This window comes from Anarhichas minor, unplaced genomic scaffold (genome assembly GCF_050575085.1).
Source record: "Anarhichas minor isolate MPS153535 unplaced genomic scaffold, ASM5057508v1 ptg000014l, whole genome shotgun sequence".
Taxonomy (NCBI): Eukaryota; Metazoa; Chordata; class Actinopteri; order Perciformes; family Anarhichadidae; genus Anarhichas; species Anarhichas minor.
Genome location: NW_027466460.1, coordinates 10,255,205 through 10,282,617, shown reverse-complemented (window position 1 = coordinate 10,282,617; position 27,413 = coordinate 10,255,205). Strand labels below are relative to the sequence as shown.

The window sequence follows — 27,413 nt, the reverse complement described above, 5'->3', positions numbered from 1 at the left end:
ATTAAAGTGATAACTTCCTCGGTATAAACAATCACCCACGCTACAACCCAACGAAAGGTTCATTGTGATGTAACCATACAAGTCTCATATCAGTTATCAAATCCAGTTGATGACAGAAGGATTTGTTTTGTCTTCCAGTTCCCAAAGACGGTCTGAAGAACCAGGCGGCGTTCGAGGAGATGAGGGTCAATTACATTAAGGAGCTCCGGCGTTCAGTGGGGAAAGCAACCAACAACTCTGGCCAGACCTGGCAGCGCTTCTTCCAGCTCACCAAGCTACTGGACGCCATGCATGATGTAAGTACCCTTGCCCTGTCTGCCTCCCATGCCAATGGCCTACAGTACAGCACAGGCTTCCCTTGGCAGCCTCTCGGTTTGCCGTGCCTTCACACACAGAGCGACGTGTCCAGTGGCACTATTTTGACTAAAATGACAGCATAGTGGATTAGGAGAATGTAGCGGTTCAGTGGTGATGTGGCTGGGAATAAAGATTATTGCATCCCAATCGCTTCCTGAGGGGGAGGTTATTTTGGAAGAGGTAGTGACCAGCCCCGTACTGGTGAATGGAACAGAAGGGGATCAATGCAAGCTCGCAGTTTATTGGAGCAGAGTACACAGTGGTCACTGTAGCAAATGTGCTAAATCACTGCTCTTTTTTTTTTTTTTTTTTTTTTATGGCTGGGTCAGCCGGTATTTGGCATAACGACAGTGTAGACAAAGCCCCAAGAAGTGGGAGTCAGCAAGTGGGAGGTCACAGAGATAAATGACAGGAATTCAATGACCCAAATGACTGAGTGAATGGGGTTAGTGCTGGGAGGATGACCCTTCTTTAAAAGAGGGTTATCCAGATAAGAAATCAGTGGTGCCCCCAAGTGGTGAGCTAGGAAGAATTGTAAAGGGGTCAGTGCCCCGACAGAATGTAAACAGATTCTTATGAATATATAGTTGTCTACTTAAAGTCTCACATTTTTAGAAAATGTTTACATATGAATAATACTATTCCATAAAAATAGGAAAATCTTTTTAAACAAGCCATAAAAAGCTCCATCTCAAGCATGTTTCTCATCAAATTGTCTGTCTGTGTTGTCCAGCTGGTGGGGAACCTGTTGGACTTCTGTTTCTACACCTTTCGTGAGTCCCAGGCCCTGAAGGTGGAGTTCCCCGAAATGTTGGTGGAGATCATCAGTGACCAGATACCAAAGGTGGAGTCGGGCCTCACTCACACAATCTACTTCCACAAGAAGTGACTCCCTTATTAACAGTCGGGTGAGAAGCAGCATTAAGAACTGGAAGAAATGGGGGAAAAAAAGGTTCAAAAAGAGAAAATGTGCGAGAAAAGGCCAGACCGGTTGGCCCGCACCCGGTCGCCCAGTATGCCGGCGTCCTTCGTCTCGGACGGGAAAGTGAAGCGACGTGGTGACAGAAGTTAAACGTGGGAGAACTGATTTGACCCTGCGGTCGCCACGAGCAGGTCAGAGCTGTGAATAGTACGTGGAGCCGAGCTCGACACGCCGAGAAGGACTTGAGACAAATGTGACAAAGCATCCCGAAGTACCCACCCCGTGTTCCTTTGTCATCCCCCCCCCCCCCCCTGCCCCAAAGACAGTATTTTCTATGGAGTTAAAGCCATACATTTCTTAGGATGCGCTATACATTCACTGCGTGCACACACACACACACACACACACACACACACACACACACACACACACACACACACACACACACACACACACAGAGGGAAATTGATACACATGCTGTCAACATGCCTTCACACAAAACCCACAGATGCACTCCACATGCACTAAAATCAGAATCCCGTACAACTTTAGAGAGAACGTTTTTGCAAATATTACATGTGGCTTATGCAGTCTTTCACAAATAATAGCACTACAAAAAAGAAAAAAAAAGCCGATACTTAGATTTCGCTTTGCAGTGTAGCAGCATACTGCAAGACAACAGGGCAATTATGAGGGGACAGAAAATTGCAGACGGTAAGGCGAAAGGTCTATTTGAATTTTATCCAAGGGCTATACAAGCGTCATCATAAGCTGAGTAATTATATTAAATCTAACAAGTCCAAGTTTCAATCTCAATCGGTCTCATAACAGCCATCATTAACATTCACATACTGAGTTTTTTTTTAAAAATTAAAATATGTAGTAAAACAATCAAAACTAATATGCAAAAGTCCAAAGCTAAAGCTGTTTTGAAATTAAAAAAAATGTCTCTCTTGTATAAAGGCAGGTTGCACGTGAAGCTCCCATGTTGCTCCCAATTAAGACAACATTGATGAACGATTTTACCTTTGTGCAGAAGTGGTCAGGAGTGCTGCAGGATGGAAAACATCGCGCATTTACGGAAACGATTGCAGTGGAGTCCGCCGGTAATGGATTTGACTGAGGTGCATCCATAGTAATTGTGTTTTGTGTTATCTCCAGAGCAGCTGTCCAAATGTCTGTTTTTACTCACAATGAAGCAAAACCAGCCCTTTGTGAACCAACACTTATCTACTCTTCCCAGAAATAATAAGAAGCATTTTATAAAAGTGTGTTGCAAAGGTTTAGTTTTTGACAAGCCAGTCATTTTACATTAAGGTGCTTCGTTTCTACAAAGCCAGGCTAAGCATAACATGTACAGTAATGCATTGACAGTCCACACAAATACACTGTGCGGACACGCGCGGTTTAAAACTCACATACTCTGTAAAGTTGATATAATCCAAAACGGAGCATTACTCTGCAGTGCTTACAGCAAACAGCTAATGTATCAAAAACCAGGCAAATGTGTACAGGTATTAACATCTTCTCTAACACATTCTATTCAGCGGTTGTACAGAAAATGTTTTTGTGGTACGTCGTGATGAATGCTAGATGAAGAACTGTTGGTATGATCACCTTTTCCTAATTTAGTTGAATTCCTTACTCTTCTCTTTGGGCCAAGCTACTGCTACTTTAGGTTTTAGGCCCAGTCATCTGGACCATTAACTTGTCTCACACCCCACTGGCTTCTGGGTGGTTGTGGAAGGAACACTACTATAATGCTACTGAAAAGCGATAGAGCCGCTGGGGAAGAAAAACAGTGGGGGCGTGTGATTATTTGTCTTTTTTTGGTGCCCTGTGAGTGTGTATTTACATTTGCGTATGGAGTGAGAATGGCTTAAGTTTGTGTGTGTGCGCGTGTGTTTTTTCTTTTTCTGGCAAGCATGTGTGCATAGTTGATCTGCTCTTTCAGTGTGGGTATTATGCATTTATGTTATAGGATTAGCCATATCCTATTTCTACATTTCGATTTGCACAGAGGAGATACAATGTGAAATGAGGCATTAGTGCAGCTAGCAGGAATTGTCTGTTTTGATAAGCAACTGAGATGATGCGGGGAAAAGACTTTTCTGCATGGTCACCCAGCCTAAAGTTAGACAACATGACATCATTAGCACAGCCGGGTGCTTGTTGTAATTTATTTGTGGCCTCGGCTCTCGCGACGATGACGCCGTGCTATGCTGTGACGTCTCTTCTGTGGCGGTCATTGTGTGAAGATTGGTGGACAAAAAGATGGAGGTGGGCATGATCGCAACTGTTGTTGGGGACTGTACGGAAGTTATTCAAGGGGGGGGGGGGGGGGGGGATTCAGAAAAGGAGGGTTATGCATTTTAAATTTTGGCTCAAGGGAGGGTAGTTGATATTTGTTGGGAGAGCAGGGGGAGGGTGTTTCTATCATCCCATAATTGTGTGTTTCATTCATCCAGAGTTGAAAATATTGTGGTTCTCATGGTGATTTTTGTTATCAGATGACTCATTCACTGGCTTTTATGAATCCAACTGTTTAACAGTTATTTATTTAAAAATAGAGACAGGCTGTATTTTCACTATTTTATTATGTTTTGCCAAATTTGGATTCACATGAGATAGAAACACAAGATCGAGTCCCCGTCTCCTGCCCAATACGGTCCGTACAGTCCCGCGTCAGAAAGGCCTCATTTTACAGCCTGTACTTGTTGTGCATCATTGTGGTCAAGTTGTGAAGGACCCGTAAGCTATTCTCTCGCCGTCTTTTCTTTTCTTTTGCCCCTTTTTTTGTCCTTTTTGAAGAATAAAAAAAAAAAGGTTCATAGGATGAATGGGAAAGTATTTTTGAGAGAATTATATTTTGCTGGAAAACAATATTTAAGTACTTTGTCTAAAAATGATATCCTTTTTGTAAAATGAAATGTTAATGCATGCTTTTTGATGAGATGTTTACATTGTATTTAAAAAAGGGAAACTTGTGCCTTTTTATCTCACCTGATTTACAATTTTACAGTATATATTGTAAATAATACAGCAAGTCCTTATGTTGAGTATAGTATAAAACATTTTTAACCATCTTGTCGGAATATTGGAAAAATGTGTTTCCCACTCGCCATGCTCTGTGTGTTGGATCACAGAGAAGAACTTACAGTTGAGAAATGAATGTATCGTACATTGTGAGAGACTTATGGAACTTACTACCTGAATGTTAGAGAGAGAGAGAGTACATGTATTATCTTCTTACTAAGTCAAGTTATTTGATTTTGCATCTTTATTTTTTTTACTTTTTGCATCTTTGTTTAAAGTGGCTCAAACAAAAGATAATAATAATCAAAAAGTATTTCTTATTTTGTAACGAGATGTATCAAGTGATGGGTCCTCGAGTTGTTGCTGTTGAAATGATTTCCTAACCCGTGGCGATATTGTTCATGAGCACCACAATAAAATCAAAGAAATCACAGACTATTGAAACTGGGATACGTGAAGGAAAGTTCTTGACTTCTGAGTTGTAAAGTAGAAACTTAATGCACACACAAAACAAAGTGAAATTATGGATTTGGAGGCTGTAGACCTGACGTTTTGCCAATTCAAATTTGACCAGTTATTAACTGCAATTATATTGCACTTACTGCCAAAACAAGTTCAAAATCATAACAGAAAAAAAACGTCTCAAAGAATGGTAATGTCAAAAAGTATACACATCATTCTCTCAAGCCACTGTATGACCCTTCTGCACTCCAGAACTATTTGGCTTTGACTGTTGGCTCTTTCATTTTCTTTAAAGGAAACGTTCAACATTTTGGGAAATACACTTTTTCACTTTCTTGCTGAGAGTCCGATGAGAAGATTGATACTACGCTCATGTCCGTATGGTAAATATGAAGCTATACAGCCAATAGACTTTTAGCTTAGCTTAGCATACAGACTGGAGGCAGGGGGACAATCCACCGACCAGCACCTCTACAACTCAGTAATTAACAAGCATCTTGTTTGTTTAACTCGAAGAAAAAGTGTGAAAATGACAAGTTGTAGTTTTATGGCGGTTTATGTGCTAGACTGTCCCCCATCAAACCACAACTTGTAGTTTTTACTCCTGTTGCCTTTGTATAGATCCAGGCTATGCTCTATCCCCGTTTTCAGTCTCTATGCTAAGCTAAGCTAATTGTCACCTGGCTGCAGCTTCATATTTACTGTACAGATCTGAGCACGGTATCAATATTCTGATTGAATCCTCAGCAAGAAGTGCATTTCCCAAGATGTTAAACTATTCATTTAATGACTAATTGATGCTTTCATGAACTGTAATTGGTCATTAATCACTGGCCATTGCAAAATAAAAATAAAAACGTCACACTTATCAAGATAGCAACATGATTTTCAAAGCTGTCTCCTTAATTAAACAAAAAATTAACTCCTTTCAGGCATGAATGACTCAGAATGTGTTCAACTGCTGTTACACAGCACACTCTGTATGTGAAGTCACGCAATGGCCATTTTCTGTTCACGGTAATGAATCGGGTGTAGAGAGACTAAGCCATATCTCCGCAGCCATGGCAGTGTATTTCTTATTAATATATAAATATATACAAATGTTTTCTTTTTTTTCCAATTCCAAAAATGACTTTTTACTCCGATGCTTTGTACAATATTTCTCAGCAACTATCCAGCAAACGAACAGTAGACATCCTTCACCATAAACCAATAAAACCAGTTACTACTGTACATCTTGATGCAGATATTGCCATACTTGTGTTTGCAAAACTATTGCAAGATTCTAATAAAACTGTTAAATTGATCATTTGATGTGGTGTAATTTGTCTGTGTGTGTATTTATGTATGTGTGTGTGAGCTGAAAATTGTATCACGAGACAGAAGCTAGGGAAATGTGCCCTAAAAAAAAAAAAGAAAAAAAAAAAAGGGCTGTTTGATCTGGTTGAATTCAAAACAGCTGCATTTTGGCAGCTGGGGAGGATAATGAGCCAAAAAAAAAAACACAGAGTTAGCATGGAAAAACAGAGATGATGTGAAGCAGCAGCAGGTACAGCAGTCACAGGGAGAGGAGATGAAGAGAACAAAGAGGAACGGAAAGAGTCAAAACGACAGAGATAAAGAAAGCGAGAATGAGGCTTTTACAGTAAAACGGTGCCTGTGGAGAAAAATCACCATTAACCTTGTTAAAGGGTGATCTGAAAACACGCCTGCTTTACCAGACTGTAGAGCAGACAGTATTACTTTCTCTCTCTCTCTCCCTCTCTCTCTCTCTCAATCCACAGCCTTCTCCAAATCTCCCCCAGATTTCCAATTGCTTTCGTGTCGTGCCAGATAAACAGAATCTATTGGATCAGGCTGATTTCGCGGCTGCACCCGCGCACATGGCGGCTTCTGTGGCCCACTCTCTGAGCTGAGGCTTTTTTTTTTCTCTCCACACTCTCACATTTATGTTGGAAATTCACTTTCCTCCAAATTCCCACTCAGTGTTCAGCCCCAATAACACACCGAGTCTGAAGAAACCAGATGAAGACACAGGAATGGATTAAGTTGGCGTTACTTCCACACGGAAATTCAAACCCATTTGAATCACTGAATTGTGTCATTCGCTCGTCGTTGAAGGTAGAGTGCTGCGGGCTCTGATCCAAACTGAGTCATGGCGTTGGACTGTGTTTTGGGGGCTGAAGGACACTGCGTCATGGGAGCCAGAGAACAGCTGGCGCACAGCCAGAACTCTGGGAAATGAGAAATGTAAACAGCCATCTGGATTTTTACTCAAACACAACTACATCTCGTCTAATTCGACACGCTGACACAGACGTACACATACCCAGGCTGATAGACGCTGCTGCATAATGCATGCGCACATCACCACAGGTAGCTCAACCTCAGTCTCAAGTGATATTCGGACAGGCTGACCCAAACCAGATTAACACCGTTTTCATTGCGTCATACACCCAAATTTAGGATGAAAGATAAATGCACCTAGATTAACTGAGTGTAACAAACAATTTACAATGAGAGCACCGGAAAATAAGTGGAGCACTAACTAAAGTAGGAAGTCAAGGAGACACCGACAGGGAAGGTGGAAGGAAGATAGAGGATCACGGCTCGCTCTCTGACAGACAGTCCAAAGCAGAGTGAGAGGCAGGCAGAGTGGATGCCTGTCTGATTCAGCAGTATTCTGGCAGAGGGAAGACGATGATGATGACGAAGGGCCCCAGGGGTGGATGGTGGTGGTGATAGTTTTGCCCATCTCATTAGCTCTGCCTCATTTCATTATGTAATCCTGCCGTCTGTTTCAGGGTGCTGGTGGACACAAACCACAGCTCCAACCTTTGGTATTTGTGGACAAAGCATGCGTGTTCATACTTCTAAATAGTGCAGCAGCACACTCATGATTATTATGTAACTGAGGCCAAAGCCCCGGGTCTGATGGCCATTTGGTGTTGATTAATTACACAGATGTAGCCTAAGAATTAACATGCGTAAGGCTGAGATGTTTTTTTTTGCTCCTTTAAAGACGATCATCTATTTTTAATCCCCTTTTGGAAGTAGCTTTGCTATCGGCTTTGGTCAGATGGACGGGAGGGCTAACGCTACCCTACCCGGCTCAATGGAACAGGACTGGCTGCAGAGTGACTCCTCATTCCACCAGTCACTTTATTCTTAGGCTCTGTGGGAAACTGTGGGCCGTCTCACTGACACAATAGACGAGTCATCACAAAATTAGACAGTGCTAGATTTCACATTGTCAAATTTGTATGTGGGGGAAAATTGACCAATTATGAGTCTGTCAACAAAAGGTGTCTATAAAAGTGGCTACAGTGCGTTCCTTCATGATGAGATTGTTTTGATTATTAGATATTGATATGACTTCAATCTTTGAAATGTTAAATTATCATTCATCACATTTATTTTATGGCAAGAATACATAATACGGTAAAGAACAAAAAAAAAAAAGATCTTTATTTGTTTAACATTGATCAAGAGGATACCCAAAGGTATAAAAGTGAAGGAAGTCGAGGCCCTTTGACAAAGTCATAAATCTGCTGCTGAACCAAAAGCTCTCAGAAAAATGAAAGCATCCCGTTGAACAGCTGAGGGATGAATTGTAATGACACATGCATACATGCTAAAACCAATCCACATTATAACCGGTCCATCACTTAATGGAGACTTGTAAAACATACTTGGTATTCAGAACTCTTTCAATATTTAGGCTATATACACACTGAACGGATTTAAAACTTTGAAATACTGCATTCTGTGGTCCTATTGATAATAAAACTTTGATTTCTAATCACTTACTCTCCCGACGTTGAAGGTAAAATAATGCTACGCTAAGATTTCAGCTTTGTGGGAGTGTCTCATTTCTCTGCTCAGAGGAAACTGAGCGACGTTGAAAATAAGCTTTGAAGACAAAAACAGAATCATTTGACACGAAGAACCTCCCCCCCCCCCCCACTTGGTTTCAATCATTACGACATATTTAAATCCACCTCTGCTCGCTCCGTCTGATGCTAGTGTTTAACTCAAGAGGCTCATCAGTCGTCAGGGAGGAGTTTCATCGTGTTTCTGTAAAGGAGTGCACCAAGAACAAAACAGTATATGCATTTAAAATTCAAAAGTCATGCAATCAATGTGCCAATTAAATAAAATAAAATTACAATAGCGATGTGCCTCATTTTGAATATCCAAATATTCCTTAAATGACAGTCAAATAAAAACATTTTAAAAAGTGAAAGCAGTAACACCACAATTCATTTGCAGACATACCCGTACATACATTTACACTTGGTGTTCCGACGGCTAAGGCACGGTGAGCAAAAGTATCTCGAATCTTTCAAAAGCTGAAAACAAAACTGTGCATCATTGTCGAGAGGGTCGAAAAGCTGCTGGACTCTGTGCGTCTTAACAAAAACTGATTACAGTGACTTGAGTGCTGACATTCTTCCTTACGGTTTCTGAGGATCGCTGTTGGACTTGGGAGCTCATGGATACCATGTATAACTGAGGCAGAGAGAGACGCTCCTTGTTCCGCCGCTGCTACAAAGTTACCCGGATGTTTAGAGGCGACGGCATTCTTTGTCCACAGCAGAATATTGGAAGTGCAAAACCCATTTTTGTAATTACAACGCTGAAATCCATGCGGATACTCAAAGTCAATTCAAACAAAGAAAAAAAACATGCATCACACAAACGTCTACTCGCCAGCTAACAATGCATGTACTTGTGTATCAAGAATGGTCCACCAGTAATAACATAATGTCACCTGCTTGGGAGAATTCAGGGATTTGGATAAACAAGGCTCTATGGTGAATGTCAGAGTTGAGGCACATGCATCTCTTGCATATTTGTCCCGGAGGAAGGTGATAACGTGTCCATAAATATTCCCATTTGGTGCTACAGCATCTCCACATAGTTTTCAGGGATGAGGCCCCTCTTTCCCTTCAGCTCGCCCTCCAGCCAGCCCGGCTCTCTCGACTGGGACACTGCGGGAGAGGACACAGCGTCACCAGGGGGGGGAGGACAACAGCACAGGGAGGGTAAAGGGTAAGGGGTGGGGGGGGGGACACACACAGGACAAAGAGCCCTCCGGTGAGTATACAGCATGAGCGAACAGAGCACCGGTCTGAAGCGGATATACAGTAATTATGTGCCGACACTAAACTCCACCGTGTCTACTGTATATTTCAAGTTCAGTTTTTGCGTCCTACTTTTCTTAAACAAATGTCCCCCTGAGCTTAACCCCAGGAAGCAAAACAGAGCCGTTCATTATGAGAGACGTGTCAGAGAAGCCTTCTCAAAATCCTCCCAGGATTCTTCATTTGCCTCCAAAGTCAGCCAATTTAAGATGTTGAGTGCACTTGCAAGTCAGAAATTGCATAGTTACATTGTCAGTGAGAACGTCTAAGGCCAAATTCAAGGCGTGAACTTATTCAATACTTCTTTTTTTTGTCATAACATGTCTCAGCCGGCCTCGGGACACAAAGAAATGTGTTTACCGACTCTAGTGCTCTTCTGTGTCCATGGAACACAAAATGAACAAGGAACTTAAAAGCCCAAATGTTCCTATAGGTGTGATCAAAAGGATTCAGCAGCCACCAAAATTCAAAGCAGGATTTGAACCTGCTTTGAATCCCAAAATTGACTGACAGGTCCTCTATGTCCTCTAAGGAAACAAGTCATTCTGCATTATTAATGCTTTCCAACGTTGTTAGAAGAGTTTTAACCCTCCACCCCTACCTCAGTACAATAACAAACTGCTATGCAATTATTCTTACTGCAATGTTTTAGGATATTTATCATCAGATGCATTTTTTAAAAATATATTTCATTCATTAGTCAATAAATAATGAAGCCTATCGATGGAAGGATGAACTTGATCTCATTGTACTATTTCTAATAAGCAACTAAAAACATTAGAACTGGTGTTTTATCTTTATCTTGTGTATTGTACACATTCACACTGAAGAAACTACGTTTGGTCAGTGTATGACTGAGTATGTCATGTGTACATTGTTTTATGACACAATATAAAGTGAACTTAACTAAACCCACAGAAAGAAAAGTAAGTACAGACTGCCCCTTTAAGAAAATAAAAGTTGTCTTTTCAGTTTTAAGGGTCAGGAAGCATCGACATATGTTGATTTGTTTCTTTTGACAAAGTGTATGTACAGCGGCTTGCTCAAATATTCAGACCTCTTGACCTTTTTGCACATTAGTTATGCACATAGCTCAGACAAAAAATAAAATAACAAATACATTTAGAAATAACTGAATAGCGCGGCAAAATATGCAAAATGTCAAGGGTCCTCAAGATACTGCAGATGTTAAGTGAAGAACAGCCGCACCGTGTAACATTTATGTAACATGTCGGTCACTTCATTGGAAGCCTAAGTGTTGACGGACAGACAGAATACAATAAAACTACTTAAACTCCCCAAACTCTGCAGCAACTGGATATTTAAGCGGAGATCCAAATGTAACGAACATCATTCAGTGATTCAAAACAGTTATGCTCAAAGTTACATTTCAGAGTAAGAGAATGGCCTTTAGAACCTAATCTAATTCAGTTATTTAAAATGTGATACTTCATTCATTTTATGTTTATTATTCTTCAGATAACACAAGTGCATATTTATGATTTGGAAATCCAAAAGGCGTTTATCCCGACATGAACTCTTTCAACCAACGATGAAAGATTGATGGCTTTCATGTGCAGGCATCAAAACAGGAAATAGTGTACGTACAGTAGATAGAAATGTGATTACATTGATGTTTGAGTCCTCTAATCCATATCTAGTAATGCCAGTTGTCTGATTGTGATGTTTAGATCGTTACATCTTTGATTGAGGATGGTTATATCTGCAGGACAGTGGAGGTTGAAAGCATCAAAAAAAGAATGGATTGCAGCTTTAAAGCAGAAAGAAAAAACAGCCAATAAACTGGAATGCATTGTGGGATCTTATCAAAGACATCCCCACATGTTTCCCAGTGAAGACTATAGCATTTCTATAGCGTCGGTGTCTCACAAAAAAAGGCAAAAAAAAAGAACTACAAAATCCTCATTTCCTCTGAGAGTGATTAAAGCTCAGTCGAGCCTCTTCCAGACACACGGAGGAGCAAATCTGTGCCTCCTGCCTCCACCCCCCCCTCCCCCGTTCTCCTCCTCCTCCTCCTCGTCTCATCTCTCTCTGTTCGATTGAAGATCAGATTGGGTGTTTCGGTTTTTCCTCCAAATCCAATATGCCAGGGCTGGTTCTAAGTGAGCGACTGGTGTAGGAGATAACACTTACCGGCGTTGAATATTGCGCCGACCTGGAAGGAGAGCTCAGAGTCGTGCTCAGCCTCACATGGGAACACTGCCTTGGCTTTCCTGCTGGTGACACTGAAAAATGAAGGCAATCAGTGAGCTGGCGGAGCTTTGGGGAGGATTACCGCACAGTTCAATCTGGGCCCGGGGCCTGCTTGTTCATTCACTCACTAGCCTGAAACAGCAGAAATGGGCCAGGCTGGAATATAAGCAAAAGTACTAAGAGAGGAGCGGGGCCACTACACACTCGTGTCTTGCCCCGTCTCCAGTCTAGACTAGCGAGCGAGTCAGAACAGACCCGTGTGCACCCGTGTGCGTGCACAAACACAATGAGATGCAGCGCTGTTTGTAGCAGGTTTTGTACAGCCGAAAAAAAAGGCAGGCACACATCGGGTCCGCACAGCAGACGACCAACTCTGGTGAGATAATTAAAAAGTGGCGAGGGGATTCTGAAGTAGGTTTGCACACAAACAGAGGTGGAATACAAAATTGACTCCACGGTGCTTCAAGCTTTTAAATTCACATGTGTGAGCTCGGAAGCTGCATTTTAAATCAGCTTGATGTAAAAGGGGCGCCGTCAAAGAGACCGTATTCATCGCGCTGAAAACGTTAGTAAAAAGGCGTATTTATGCAACTGCGCTGCGGAAAACATAAAAAAAAAAACCGTTTCCACAGAAAGGTTGTTTTGCTCACCATTGCGAACCGTTATCTCGAATGCCAGCGACATTACCATGGAGAAATTGTGCCTTCAACACACGAAGCCCTGATAAATATTTCATATTCTTTCTGCAGAGCAGCAACAATGTAGGATGAGAGAGGAGAATAGAGGATATACAAACTGAAAAAAAAAGAAAAAAAAGTTTGTGGTCACAGAGTTGTCAATACAACAATGTTCAGCCGGAGTTTTTGAATTCAGATTTGGAAAAATGCACTCTCGTGGAACCGCATTTGAAAAAAATAAAATAAAAAAATGAGGATTTGTATTTCTATGAAAAGTAACATTAATGGATTGCCCACAGAATGACCGAGCTGTTTACAATTTTTCTGGGTAACATCTGAAAGCACTGAAAATGAATTCATCACTTGGTCTCAAGGAAGCACAGCAATAGATCAGTATAATGGGCAGACTGTACACACAGCCCATCCAGTTTTCTCAGACACCTCTGTGTGTATCTGGGGTTTGACTGAAAGGAGAGAAGGTTGCTGCTATAGCCCACACTTTGCATTAAGACCCCTCAAACCAAATCAAAGGCTGGTGAATATATGAAAAATGAAGGGGAAAATACTGAAGTGCAAGGCTGCAAGAAAGATGTTAGACGAGTGAGGGAGTTGGTGATTCTGTTGGGTGAACATGCAGGATAAGACGAGCGAGTGAAAACAGAGAGTGAACGAATCCCAGGGTGTGATATTCAGCCAATACGTGAGTGTAAAAAAAAATGACGACACCAAACAGAGACAAAGAAAAATTAAGAAATCCAGTTGGGAGGAAAAGGGAACCCCGTCTTACCTCTCCTCTGGCTTTTCTTCGTCAGAGGCAGCGGTGGTGGAAGCAGGTTGGCTCTCTCTTGAGGCTCCTGCTCTGGGGGCCCTGCAGATAAAAACAAGAACCACACTTTTAGTCACCACGGATCCTACGGCGTCGTCTATTGACTGAAAACGTGGCGTATCCGCCCTGAAGACTCAACTACCACGACGTCCTTCAGCTAGAGAAATGAAGAAGACACACAGGAGGCAGTGAAGATGTGGCCTCGTGTTGAACCTGGAGGGTTTTCAGCAAAGCGGACAAGGTGAGACGTTCACCACGACCAACAGATAACTGTGCTCTCCTGCAGCGGTAGATTGTTCACTACTGGTAGCAGCTACTGTAAGTGGTGGTATCAGAGCAACAGGTGAGCTAAACTGAGCCAGCTGTTATGGAGACAAGGTGAGAACACATTTCTACACCAATCTAGAGCTTCAAAACATAAGTCACAAGCTTCATCTTAACTAGTTCTGTTCTGTCACTTCTGTCACATTCAGGTCAAAAAAAATGTAAGAGGAATGAAATCATTGAGGTCGGTTGAATTAACTGGCCACAAAACATTAACATGCAAGTTAGAAAACAAACCAGAATTACTATAGTAATAAATAAGATGCATGTTTTTATGCATTTAATTTTTAAATCCAGCCGTTATTTTTACTTGAAATGAGAGAACATTTATTTATTATCATTATTACAATTAAATACATTCTGTATTATTTAGAATTCATCCAGTTCAATTTGAAAACTGCCTACACATATTGTTGAGATATTATTCAATTGAAACAGACAATATACAGTGGGTACGGAAAGTATTCAGACCCCTTTAAATCTTTCACTCTTTGTTTCATTGCAGCCATTTGCTAAAATCAAAAAAGTTCATTTTATTTCTCATTAATGTACACTCAGCACCCCATCTTGACAGAAAAAAACAGAAATCTAGAAATTTTTGCAAATTTATTAAAAAAGAAAAACTGAAATATCACATGGTCATAAGTATTCAGACCCTTTGCTCAGTATTGAGTAGAAGCACCCTTTTGAGCTAGTACAGCCATGAGTCTTCTTGGTAATGATGCAACAAGTTTTTCACACCTGGATTTGGGGATCCTCTGCCATTCTTCCTTGCAGATCCTCTCCAGTTCCGTCAGGTTGGATGGTGAACGTTGGTGGACAGCCATTTTCAGGTCTCTCCAGAGATGCTCAATTGGGTTTAGGTCAGGGCTCTGGCTGGGCCAGTCAAGAATGGTCACAGAGTTGTTCCGAAGCCACTCCTTTGTTATTTAAGCTGTGTGCTTAGGGTCATTGTCTTGTTGGAAGGTGAACCTTCGGCCCAGAGCACTCTGGAAGAGGTTTTCTTCCAGGATATCTCTGTACTTGGCCGCATTCATCTTTCTTTCAATTGCAACCAGTCGTCCTGTCCCTGCAGCTGAAAAACACCCCCATAGCATGATGCTGCCACCATGTTTCACTGTTGGGATTGTATTGGGCAGGTGATGAGCAGTGCCTGGTTTTCTCCACACATACCGCTTAGAATTAACGCCAAAAAGTTCAATCTTGGTCTCATCAGACCAGAGAATCATATTTCTCATAGTCTGGGAGTCCTTCATGTGTTTTTTGGCAAACTCTATGCGGGCTTTCATATGTCTTGCACTGAGGAGAGGCTTCCGTCGGGCCACTCTGCCATAAAGCCCCGACTGGTGGAGGGCTGCAGTGATAGTTGACTTTGTGGAACTTTCTCCCATCTCCCTACTGCATCTCTGGAGCTCAGCCACAGTGATCTTTGGGTTCTTCTTTACCTCTCTCACCAAGGCTCTTCTTCCACGATTGCTCAAGAGTTCTGGTCGTCCCAAACTTCTTCCATTTAAGGATTATGGAGGCCACTGTGCTCTTAGGAACCTTGAGTGCTGCAGAAATTCTTTTGTAACCTTGGCCAGATCTGTGCCTTGCCACAATTCTGTCTCGAGCTCCTTGGGCAGTTCCTTCGACCTCATGATTCTCATTTGCTCTGACATGCACTGTGAGCTGTAAGGTCTTATATAGACAGGTGTGTGCCTTTCCTAATCAAGTCCAATCAGTTTAATTAAACACAGCTGGACTCCAATGAAGGAGTAGAACCATCTCAAGGAGGATCAGAAGAAATGGACAGCATGTGAGTTAAATATGAGTGTCACAGCAAAGGGTCTGAATACTTATGACCATGTGATATTTCAGTTTTTCTTTTTTAATAAATTTGCAAACATTTCTAGATTTCTGTTTTTTTCTGTCAAGATGGGGTGCTGAGTAATGAGAAATAAAATGTACTTTTTTGATTTTAGCAAATGGCTGCAATGAAACAAAGAGTGAAAAATTTAAAGGGGTCTGAATACTTTCCGTACCCACTGTATATATGGCAATAAACCATATCGCAAGTTAGACGTTTTCTCTAACTGGACCTGGTTGAATTATAATTGAATACCGCTGGAGTAATGTAAAACACTTGTCACACAAAAAAAAAATAAGAATAAATGCTTCATCTCATTTCATACTTTGCAACACTTTGAATTCTCATAGTGTGCAGGCTGCACATTCATCCCAACAACAAGGACGACAGGCTTCCATAAACAAACAATCCATTCTTCATCCAACTCCATCTGCCAAAGAGCCTCTTCAGGAGGACTTGCTCTCGCAAATCCATGTTAACCTGAAAGGAAGTCATCAAGAGAAACTTTGAAAAATCTATCGGGAAGTCTGAAATTTAAAATTCATGCTTCATGTATCAACTTCCTGTAATCCATATCTCAAGGCAACAAGTCAGATCAGCTGGCTCAACCCCGACCCGTCAACTCGTCCGAAGTAAACAGACCAGGCTCATCGTAAATTCTCAGTCTGCATCGCTCATTCTGAATTAACTCCCCATCAATACAGTCAATGCAGATTATGTCAAACAGTCATGAATTCTGGAGGAATATTCACATATGGAGCCGTTTGTGTTTCTGTTCAGAGAACAGACAAAAGTAGACTTAAGTAATTCAAACCTGGGTGCCACCACCACGAAGACTGACATCAAAAGAACACAACAATTACACTTTTGTTCCTTGAAATTGAAGACATTAAAACCATGTTGACAGATAAAAGATGAGTGGAGGCTTATGATAACCCACTTTATGTTGATTATTGTTGTCACCCATACATGTACATTCAGTTCCTACAGGAATGTTTATAACTCTGTATGTGTGAAGTCAACATAAGCCTCATCTTTTACAGTAGTAGCTGTGCTTTGCACTGGCTGGTATCAGTGCCAACGATTTCATGGTGGACCTACAGGATGGAGGTAGGGGGTCCTGGTAAAGGCAGAGAGGAGCAGGAGTCTACGCCAGGCATCCCTCTGTGTTCCATGCCTGCCCCGGGGCCAGTGCTAATACAGTACATAATGAGCAAATTGCTCCGAGCTGCCGCTCCCATAGAGACGTTAATAAAGGCAATTAGAGGAAGCAGCTGGGGAGGGGCTGGAGGTTGGGAGGATGTTGTGCGTAGCGGTTACGTTGGCACTGGTGGAAGAGCGAGAGCGAAGGTGGCCTCAAGGGGGAACATGGTAGGGGATCTTATGTGGACATAGGTGAGCACTCGGCACTGGGCTCACGCTTCTGCATCACCTCCCTCTCTCCATTTCTCCCCCTGCCTCCCGCTCAGTGCGCTTGTCCATCCCCAGCGGTGGCTGTTTCGTTCGGGTCTGGCCTGACTGTGCGTGATTTATAGCTCTGCAGCAGTGTGGGGGCCACTGTGGTGCTCAGCTGCTCCACATCAGCATGGGGGGATAGCGCGCTGCAGTGCAGCAAATCCACTCATTAACCTGGGCCCAGGCACAACCACTGTCTGCCTGGGTCACAGCCAAGAGAGGGGAGAGGAGAGGAGCACCAACACTTCACCCACCTGCAGAACCGACTCAGATACATGCAAAACCCCCGACTACCATACAATCAAACACAAACACACACACACACACAGTTAGGAAAAGTTGACACATCGAACTGCTTATTTCTGTTGAGAGAGGATTAAACAGATCTTTGAAGTTCGTTGAAAAATAAACAGATCTCTTAATAATTATAGAATAAACAGTAAGGGAGAATCAGTGAATGCCACATGGCTGCCCTAGAAACTTGCTAAATGTACCAGAGGTAAATGGATTCATCCCAAAATTGCTTTCACAATTATAGCTAAGCCAAACCGAGGGAAATCGTTTGCCATTTCTCTTCAACAAAAATAGCATCAAGCTTTGAATTGCTCATCCGTTGTTTTCACCCATCACAGGCCTAGCTAAGCTTCTTCCACAAACATGATTAAATACAGTAAATGGGACTCGCATGAAAATGCGCTGTATGTGAGGCCCTCGTGAAAACCCCTCTCGAGATGTTTGTAACACGTTTTGAAGAATATTAAGTTGTGAGGATTTCTTTGAGCTATATAGAACAATTATAGTTGGTATTAAAATGGATATAATTCTACATCCGTGTATCCAAAGTATTGAACAACATTGAATTCCAAAGCATAGTGCAACTGGAGGTCATTTGGTTTACTATTTCAACCATTGGGGCTATCACAAATCATCTCACGCTGCCAGGTTAGTAGCAGGGAGAAATTCATCAACAAGCGAGGGACTGCTGCTTCTCATTACTGCAGGAATTTCACCCTGCAGCATCCAGGCCTTGTTGATCCTGGCGCGGCACTAACGCCGGGATGAGCGGGGCTATCGACTGTCTTTCGACTTAAGACAGAAGGCCAGCGGTGGGATTTAGCAGTGTTTCTAGTAGAAAGTGGGATCAAGCCGACAGCCGAGCTGCGCGCCGAGCCACCGCCAGTTTGGGTGGGCAGGAAATAAGCTCTGATCCACCATTTTATGATCCACAGCTGTCTGCCAGCGAGACGGCATGGAGGCCTGAAGGTAGAGCAGGAGAGAGGGGAAGGAAAAGTGGCCAAAAAAATGTAAACTCATTGGGCAGGACTTGAGGCAACAGCACCACTGGGAGAAGCTGTGACTGAATTTAGGGAGAAGAGGAGAAATGAGGCAAGACATCGAAAAAGACGGAGATGATAAATCATGCCAGTCCACAAAAGAGTCATTGCACGATATAGTGAGTCAAGACGCACTTGTGTATGACCTGGCAGATTTTGCTGCAGCTATCCTGCAGGAAACAGACGGAAAGAAAATACTGTTTTCCAGGTGCACTTTTGAACACACCAGAGTGCAGATAATACACTTCTGAGAGCGGCTGGAAGTACTCTTAGCAGTCACCTTCCCTACAGCTCTTTTTGGCAAGGACTGAAGCCGAATCCCTGGCTTCCAGGCCAGAGAGGTGCTGTGCCAACAGGTCTCCACCATCTCACATGCTAAGATTTATGAGTGAACAAAGCCAGGGCGACACCCTGTGACATATGGCGCAAGTCTTCATAAAGGGACAGGGGCTGCGGCTATAAGGGTAAACAAGATGAATATATCCCCAATGTCAATACGATTTGCACGGCCACCGCACGGCCACCTGTCTCCCAAACAAATAAGAGCCGAGATTTACGACCTCCTCCTGGTTGCTCCTTCCGTCCTCCAACATGATGCCACATATGTGGGAAAGTGCAAAAAAAATAAAAAATACCCGCAGGAGAGAAAAAAAAGGAGTTGATTACATAAGTACAATACTGTAGAACGTTGTCTATCTATCCCTGCAACTTAGAGAAAACACTTAGTACGCACATGCCTACACACACAGGTGGGCACGTACCCACATAGGTCACAGTGAGAATCACATTGTCCTCTGTCAAGTTGTGAGGTGGATTTGTTTTTATTTTACAGCTCTTTTCCGCTGATGGAAAATGAGAAGGGGACAGTGAATGAGGAAAAAGTCTATTTCAAGGTGAATCTGTAGACATGACACAGCAGCACAACCCAATAATTCATCTCTCACATCAGCATTCAAGGCAAGTCATGGGCTGGAAAAACAACAAAAAGGACCAAGGACTTGGCAGAGCGAGCGAGAGAGAGAGAGAGAGAGATTGTATTATTGTATTCTTACAAGAGACCAAGAGAGTTCAAAGAATTAACTTTGGGGCTGAAAAGTTGATTCATTTGATTTTTGTTAAATTTTTTGATTAACTCTAAACGATTCACAGGTGAATTGAGCTGCTTATTGGCTTCCTGGTTCCGAGTCAAAAATCTATTATTGTTCGTTAATAATAATAATAATAATAATAATAGTGACATGAATTCTCTTTTTTACCAAGGTGGAAAAAAAACAGAACTGTGTTGCAACTCCACAGTGCAGTGAAGTGTAACTTCTACTATGATGCTACGTCGGAGTAAAATGTATTAAACTGGGCACAAGAGACAATATTTTCAGGCTCTTTTTATGTGCGCTGATTTGTTAATATAGGAAGGATTTTCCTCATCATTCTATTCTGCTGCAGTATGAAACATAACTGGGAGTTCAGGTCTTCATCAAAGTTACACAAAAATACAAATCAAATCTAACTGTAAAATGTCCCCAGTGAGAATACTAACACTACTTTTAACACGACTACTGTTAGCTCACATAATCCCACCACAGAATGCAACCACATAAAAAGTAATGATCCCTACGGTAGACAATGGCTTTACATTATACATGTAGCTTCCTGTGTAGAGAAAGTGCTCTTGCTTGAAGTCCAAGCTGTGTATCTTGGTTACAAACCATTCGAGTCGCCGCCCACACCTCCGATATGTTCAGCTAATTCATATAGTGAATGAATGAAGTGAAAAGAAATGGCCACCCAGTCTGATTATAGACTGGGTGGCAGAGACCAGTTAATAACAACATGCTCAAATCAAACACTAGTGATTGTTTAGACAGTTTACATGTGAATGTGTATAATTCACTTAATGCACCTTTGAGCCACTTTAACAGTCGATGGTAAAATAGTGATCAAAATATTAAATTCCTTTTGCAATCCATACAATGCACAGAGCCCACATTTAGATACATGTATGACTCTACTTGCTTCAGAACCAAACACCTGCATTTTCAGTGGTGCAGTCCCATATTGATTTGGGACTTCAGCACAGTGAAGCTCTCACCTGGAGTTGCTGCCTGAGCTGAGGCTGGTGGTAAGTGGGACATGGTCACTCTTCTCTGCAGGCATCTCTGAGGCCGAGGCCGACGACGACTGGGACGACACAGACTCATTGCTGCCCATTGATGTCTCATCTGCAGCTAGACCGGATCCATCCCCCACTACTGACACTTGGATGAAAAAAAAAATATATAGCTTGTTTTAATTACTTACATCTTTCCTTTAATTTTATTCCACTGCAAAAGATCCCAGCCTGTGCCAGCTTACTGATGATAGCTTGCCTGATAAAACAGCTGAATAATTTATCAATACATAAGGCAACGATGCATCAACAGGGGATTTTATGAATCAGACTGCTGTCAAAACAGGCAAGACTTAGAACCAAGTGTGTATTGTTCATGATCATACACTTCTGCAGTCATAGACAGGAAACACTAGGGAGATCCAAGCTGTTTTATTTCAATTTTACTGTCAAGTAAAGATCCTGCTTTTGGGAGAAGGGCGAGGCACAGAGAAATTGTTCATGTTAAAAACAGGTTTTTTCCTCAGCAAACACATATCAAAGAATTTAAACCCAAAGCCCATATTTAATTGAGATTGCATTGAACTGCTGCTAGTCTTATGGCCTAATTATTATCAAATGTAATAACATTATTTATACATTCTAGATAGACCATAGATGCATGGCATCATTGGTTTATGTACTGTACAGTTTGAATATTGTATTTTGTTTAAACCGATTTTATTTTACCTTAAAGGAATGACGCTCATTCATTTAAAGGATTTGTACGTTCACACAGGTGTTGTCAGTTGTGACTAACTAGACCTCAGCTCAGGTTTAAAGCCGGGTCGTGGAACTTTTGTCTTTCCCCTCTGGCAGTCAGATGAATCACACAAACGCTGTCGACATGTGCTTATGCCTGTAGGTGAGCTTGCCACTCGCTTGCTTTTTTTGACTTTAATGCTTCCTCTGAATCTAATCCAGAAACTTTTCTTGGATGCTTCTTAAAATTTGCCGCCATACTTCTATTGCTCCGTCGCTATCATCTCGACACTTCTTCCTGCCCCCTTTAGCTCCGACTGGTTGACGTAAAAGGTATCACTTCTGGTGCGCCACCGCGGGACAGTCGCCACAAATACCACAACTCTGGAAAAATACAGAGAGCTTTCCTACAACAGGAGGGAGATGTCAATCAAGCCCAGCAGTGAAAACACCTGTGTGGGTGTGCAGGGCCTTTAATCATACGACACAGAGCATTTACAGACGTAATGTTTGCATTGCACTTTGCTCTATGAATTTGTTGTATGTCCTTTTGTAAAGCACTTGGGAGCTCTTGTTGGAAAACACATCTTTTCCATAATAATTATACAATAACAATGCATCTAATTAAAATGTGACTATAATGTGAAAGGTGCCACTTGTGGTGATGAACAGACATGATGAAAATGATCACCTAAATGTGCAGCTCCTTAGCTTGAAGGAGCTTTAGTTCCAGCTCATTGTTTAGCTGTCCGGTCCACAACTTTACTGTTTTGGTTCACTCATCACAGTTTTCGGCTGCTGTTTTCAGTGAAAACCAGCTGTTCACTACCTGCTCAGGGCCAAACACCAGACAGATAAACTAGCTGGTGAACAAAATGGAGCCTTTAGCAGCAGAAGTGGCAGACATGGTAGAGACCACAAACAGAGCTAAAATAAAGTCAATATTTGACATACATTTGCCATCTACACAGAAAGATAATGATAAATGAATGATAAGTGTGCACCGTGCTGTGCTGCTTGATGTGTAAATATAAGTAACGTTTCGGCAACACATTTGCCATAAGCAAATCAATAACATATATACAACTGATCACCTATTGAAAGATGACTTGTGTTCTTTATTGTTGTCACATATGGATATACATCTCACAAGAAGACTCACATGCATACAGTATATAACACTCTTCTCCCACTTAATCGTTTCAAAATTTGCTTTTAGCCGCTGAAGGTCGAGACAACTTACTTAAAAACAATTATGTGGGACTCGTATAAAAAACACCAGGGTTAAAAAAGGATTATGCCTTTCATCCCTGATATTAAAATACCCTGCGCTAAAAGCTGGCGCGACGGAGGAAAAGAGAGGCAATCTGGTAAACAGATTAAGATTCCTACTGTATGGGGGGGGGGGGGGAGATTTGACTGGCCTTGGATCACAGATTGCTGAGGTCAGATTGTTTGGGCCACCAGGTCACCTGATGCACAGGAGAAGGCCCGTATCATTCTCATTTCATCAATTATCAGAGGAAACTGACGTCAGTTTGAAGCATTTTAAAGAAATGAACACTCAAAGGCAAACCTCTCCACACAGTCACACAGAGAGGAGGCGACAGCGTGTCATCTGTGGACACTGCTACGGTTAATAGTGGTCACTAGGTAACAGACAGACCAACCATCAGTGAGTGAATTAACTCAAAGCCCAGCAGGACTCAAGTGTAAATACACTCAGATGCCAGCGTATTTGGTACAACTAGCCAAAACGACATTAATGCAGTTTAATACAACGGCCCTGCGTCACATCCAACCTTTTGAGAAGGGCACACTGTTCCGTTTCTGCTGAAACAGTTTCAGGGAGCTGTTGAGCTGTATTGCACTGTACAGAGAGGTGTTTCTGTTATTTCGCCCATCACTCTCATTGAAATAAATGAGGTGTAGCTCATATTTAACTGGCGACTGAGTTTATTTTGATAAGTAGTGCACAAAAGTTTCTCAGTTGAGATCTAAACAGAACACCTTGTGTACACAAATGAACAATTCATACCTTTGAATTACCCTAAATGTGTTCTCTCTATTTACTCTAAACAACTATCAGTGGGATTTGTGATACTCCCCAGTGATTGTACTACAAAAGACACTATGGCAGACAGGAATACACACTATTACAAAATAAAAGTTGTTGTGTCTTAGAAAACATAAATGAGATTCGGTTTACTACATGACAGCTTAATACAGTTTTCTTGTGGTGTTGCACTGAAATTATTTAATATACATTTAGCCTGTATTCAAGGTGACGTAGCTAGCTAACTCTCCAGCTACCTACAGTTGCTACATCCATGAAAATAGGCCCTTTTCACAGCAGCACTTTTGACATGTCATAGCAGGGTAAACACAGGTATAATTGAGAACATGTAATATGATCCAGTTCTATTTAGTGTGTGAAAAAAATCCATTCCAGTGAACCAACATGCACAATACCAGGGCCCTGGCCAATCTAAATGGAACAGGGCCATAATTAGTGGTATCAATTGCACCTGTGTGTCAAAATGGCTGCTGTGAAAAGGGGCCTATAGCGTGGATGACATACAGCTACAGAAAGAACAACTTAAAAAAATTCACATATATTAAAATTACGCTAACTGCTCCTAGCTATTGCTAGCGTAGCTTCGGTTTCAACTGTCACCCGCTAATGATTAGGGCAAAACAAAATACCCCCCTTCTGGAACAGGATGAAATAATGAAGCAAAAAAATAAAAAATAAGAATTCATGCTGATTACCAGGATAATATACATTTCAATAACTAATCTTATTATATTTGTTAAAACATTTCTTACGGGATGACAGGCCGTCATGTTCTGTTAATTTGTGTAAGCCAGTATTTCAAGAACAGATATAACAAGTTTGGGCAAACAATTTATTAATTTAAGAGCACAAATTACAAATGTATGCTCACAAATTCACCCCCTGATAGCCGTTGGGCTCCGTAAATGAATAAATCAATGTTCGAGTAGCATTCTTTCTGGATCACTAAGGTAGTTTCGTTCCACAAAAGCTTATTGCTAAGGTATCTTATAAGTCTTTTGTCTAACTCGGTTCCTGTAATATATTCAGAGGTGTGAAAATATACAGGCGCAGGTGTGTACGTCTCTTACCATTCTGAATGTCTAGGGCTTGTGGATTGTAGACAGCCAGGGGCCGATTCTGTCGACCCAGCTTCTTGGACTGCCTTGTGGGAGCAGAGAATACTGGGCCAGCAGGTGAAAGAGGGCACGACTCCGGAGCATCTGTAAAGATCTGAATACACAATGTGATTACAGTAAGTCTCTAGCAAGACTAAAAGCACAGTGCAGTAAAGAGTTGAGCAGCAGGAACAGCAGCAGTGTGTCCCTAACTGACCTCACTTAGTCAACAGCTTTGGAAACTCACAGGCTTTATGTAGTGGTAGATTAATGGGGAAAAGGCCATTTGCAGCCACAGCATGTGCTCCTCGGGAGAGCCGAGCAGCTCATTGATTGGACCCCAATAACTGCATGTGAGAAGATTTTGTTTGTGCCAACATAAACGAGAGCAGCTCCACATGTAACACAATCGCATCCCGTCCAGAAATCTGGGTCTGGGTTAAGGTGACATTTCTCTGCAGAGAAACTGACCCAGTCTCTGAAAGAGTGGAGAGTTAAATAAACAGGGTTTTGGACTCAAGGAGGGCCGGCCAACTGGCGCGGCCTGTTTACACCGGGCCGTGTTTACATATGAACTTCAGATGTAGAGTTAAAAGAGAATAGGGCTGCAGAGGAGAGGAAGTCTCAGCAGAGCCTCAGAAAGGATCACAGACGAGGAGAGGAGGAAGGAGGGAGGGGAGAGAGAGAGAGAGAGAGAGAGAGAGAGAGAGAGAGAGAGAGAGAAAGTGCCAGAGAAAGTGAGACAGTGTGAACGAGAGAGACAGACACAGAGGAGGGGGCTATGAGAGAGAAAGTTTGCAGGAGAAAGCAGATAGAAAAAGTGAGAAATCTGATATGGCTGATATATAGTTTCTGCTGCCTCCCTCTCCCTCTGCAGATGGAGGTGAATGTAAAACAGAGTCTACTGTTGGTATCTGGGGGTATCAACAGTCTGGAGTGGGACTAAGCTGTGAGAGAAGTTAATGCCTGCCTGCCTGCCTGTCTGCTCAACTTTCCCCCTGCTCTAACACGCTGTACTTTCCAAAATGCTCTTGCTGCAGCATTCTAACACTACATCCTTTATCACTTGGACGGTGTTAGATACCTCTGGGTAGTCTCCGAGACTAGCAGTGTACACTGTGTTGTTTTAGCACATTTGTAGAGCCCGTTGGGTTTCACCAAGCCTCTGTATTCTCTAACACCCCATTTTAGATTTGTGAGCTTGGGTGGAGCCATTATTCACAGCACACATCATATTTCATTTAATGAAGCTGGAGGAAAATAATCAAAACAGAAAAACACTAAAAGCTCTTTGGTTTCATCTGATTCTAGGCAGAGTGCAATGCTGCTCCAAAGAGATTAGAAGACTAATCTCAAACCTTTTTCCTCTTGTGACACCGACAACTATCCCCTTTGAGGATTGACACCGATTAATGACATCCTGAGATTACATGATCCCATGAACTACAAGTTATGAGACAACTCATAAGCAAAATAAATGTATTTAAGCAGGCAAAGGACCTTCCAAATTAAATCAAATATATATCATAATCTACACAATAACCAACCTACTGAAAATGAACAGAATAAAATGTGTTTAATCCCGGTGAGAGCACTTGGGGCTCCCCCTATTGGCCAAATCAAAGATTCTGGATATTAGACTGCTGCCTTGCTCCTCTGTACCTTAACAACTGGGTGAAGGGTGTGCTGTCCAACGGGTTTACGTTAAACGTCTCATTATCTGAGAAGTTTTTCCTGCTCATTATTTTGTAGAACAAGCAATAAACAGAACACGCATGTATTCAAAGAGACCACGAAGTGCATTTTCATTGCTAGAACATTTGCTCAAAGAAGATGAATTTAAGGTGGAGTAGGCACAATTTTTATTGAGTATGCAGAAGTCTAAAGCAGCCTTAAAAAGGGGACCTACAGAAAAGAAGAGCTTCCTAATTGAGACTCTTACTCTGCCCAAAAGAAATTCTGGTGTCAGGCACAGTACAGTATGCGCACTTCTCTGCCAACAGCAAGTGCCAAATTGAAACTTAGAAAACACAACTTAGAAACATTGTAAGAAAGCGCTAAGTGCTGAGGGCTGAAGACTAGCAAACATTAGATATTTTGCTTTACTTGCACATTTGTTATCCTTCGGTATCAAGTAATTACACGCCAACCAGGTAGATAAACACAAAAGGTGCTGTGAGTCACCTCATTCAGATTTGACTTGGTGTCATCATTGTACCTTGTGTTGCCTAGGGCGCCAATTTTTTTAGTAAATAAGAGTTCTGGATGGCAAGTGGAAACACAATTATACGCACAATGTTGCACTGACAGAATGAATCGTTAAAAGTGCAGTCAGTGCAGTAAAAATTAACCAATCAAAAACAGACATTTTGGGAGAAAATAGAACACAATGCAACAAAAATACTTTTACTCTGTTTTTGTAGACATTGTACTAATTACTTACACTGGAAGTTATACTGCTATGATGTCAGTTTCAAGTGCATTACTTTGTGATAGTACAGTCCATACAGCCCTGCATGTCTGGCAAATCCCAGTGTTGAGTGTTACCTTTTCATTGTGTTCAATGAGGATCTCCACCACAATGTTCTGGAACTTAAGATCCATGATGGCAGCGACGGTATCCTCCTGTGGCCTCATTAATGTGGGGCCAAACACCACGCCCAGGTTGGCCACGGTCATCAGATTCTGTTTACTGTGAGCCGCCACACTGAGGAGGATAACATCTCACATTATACACAGTTTACTCCAACTTACTAACTCAGCTTCACTGAAATGACTACTCTACTGG

General features: G+C 41.9%; 2 protein-coding genes across 4 annotated transcripts in view; one reads left to right on the top strand and one right to left on the bottom strand.

The window, feature by feature from the left end:
* Positions 1-6,083, top strand: part of nr3c2 (nuclear receptor subfamily 3, group C, member 2) — a 69,697-nt gene extending 63,614 nt beyond the window's left edge. The window contains exons 8-9 of the mRNA XM_076091405.1: positions 139-296; positions 1,091-6,083. Of these exons, the coding sequence (XP_075947520.1) occupies positions 139-296; positions 1,091-1,246 (314 nt within the window). The 3' untranslated portion in view covers positions 1,247-6,083. The remainder of the gene's footprint in view (positions 1-138; positions 297-1,090) is intronic.
* Positions 6,084-8,224: 2,141 nt separating this feature from the next.
* Positions 8,225-27,413, bottom strand: part of arhgap10 (Rho GTPase activating protein 10) — a 48,323-nt gene continuing 29,134 nt past the window's right edge. For 2 of the 3 annotated variants that reach the window (XM_076091410.1, XM_076091411.1), the window contains 6 exons: positions 27,173-27,332; positions 24,599-24,740; positions 20,693-20,858; positions 13,603-13,683; positions 12,079-12,170; positions 8,225-9,771 (listed from right to left, as the gene is read on the bottom strand). In XM_076091410.1, coding sequence (XP_075947525.1) covers positions 9,683-9,771; positions 12,079-12,170; positions 13,603-13,683; positions 20,693-20,858; positions 24,599-24,740; positions 27,173-27,332 — 730 coding nt within the window. In that variant the 3' untranslated portion in view covers positions 8,225-9,682. The remainder of the gene's footprint in view (positions 9,772-12,078; positions 12,171-13,602; positions 13,684-20,692; positions 20,859-24,598; positions 24,741-27,172; positions 27,333-27,413) is intronic. The other variant, XM_076091412.1, reaches the window with a different exon arrangement.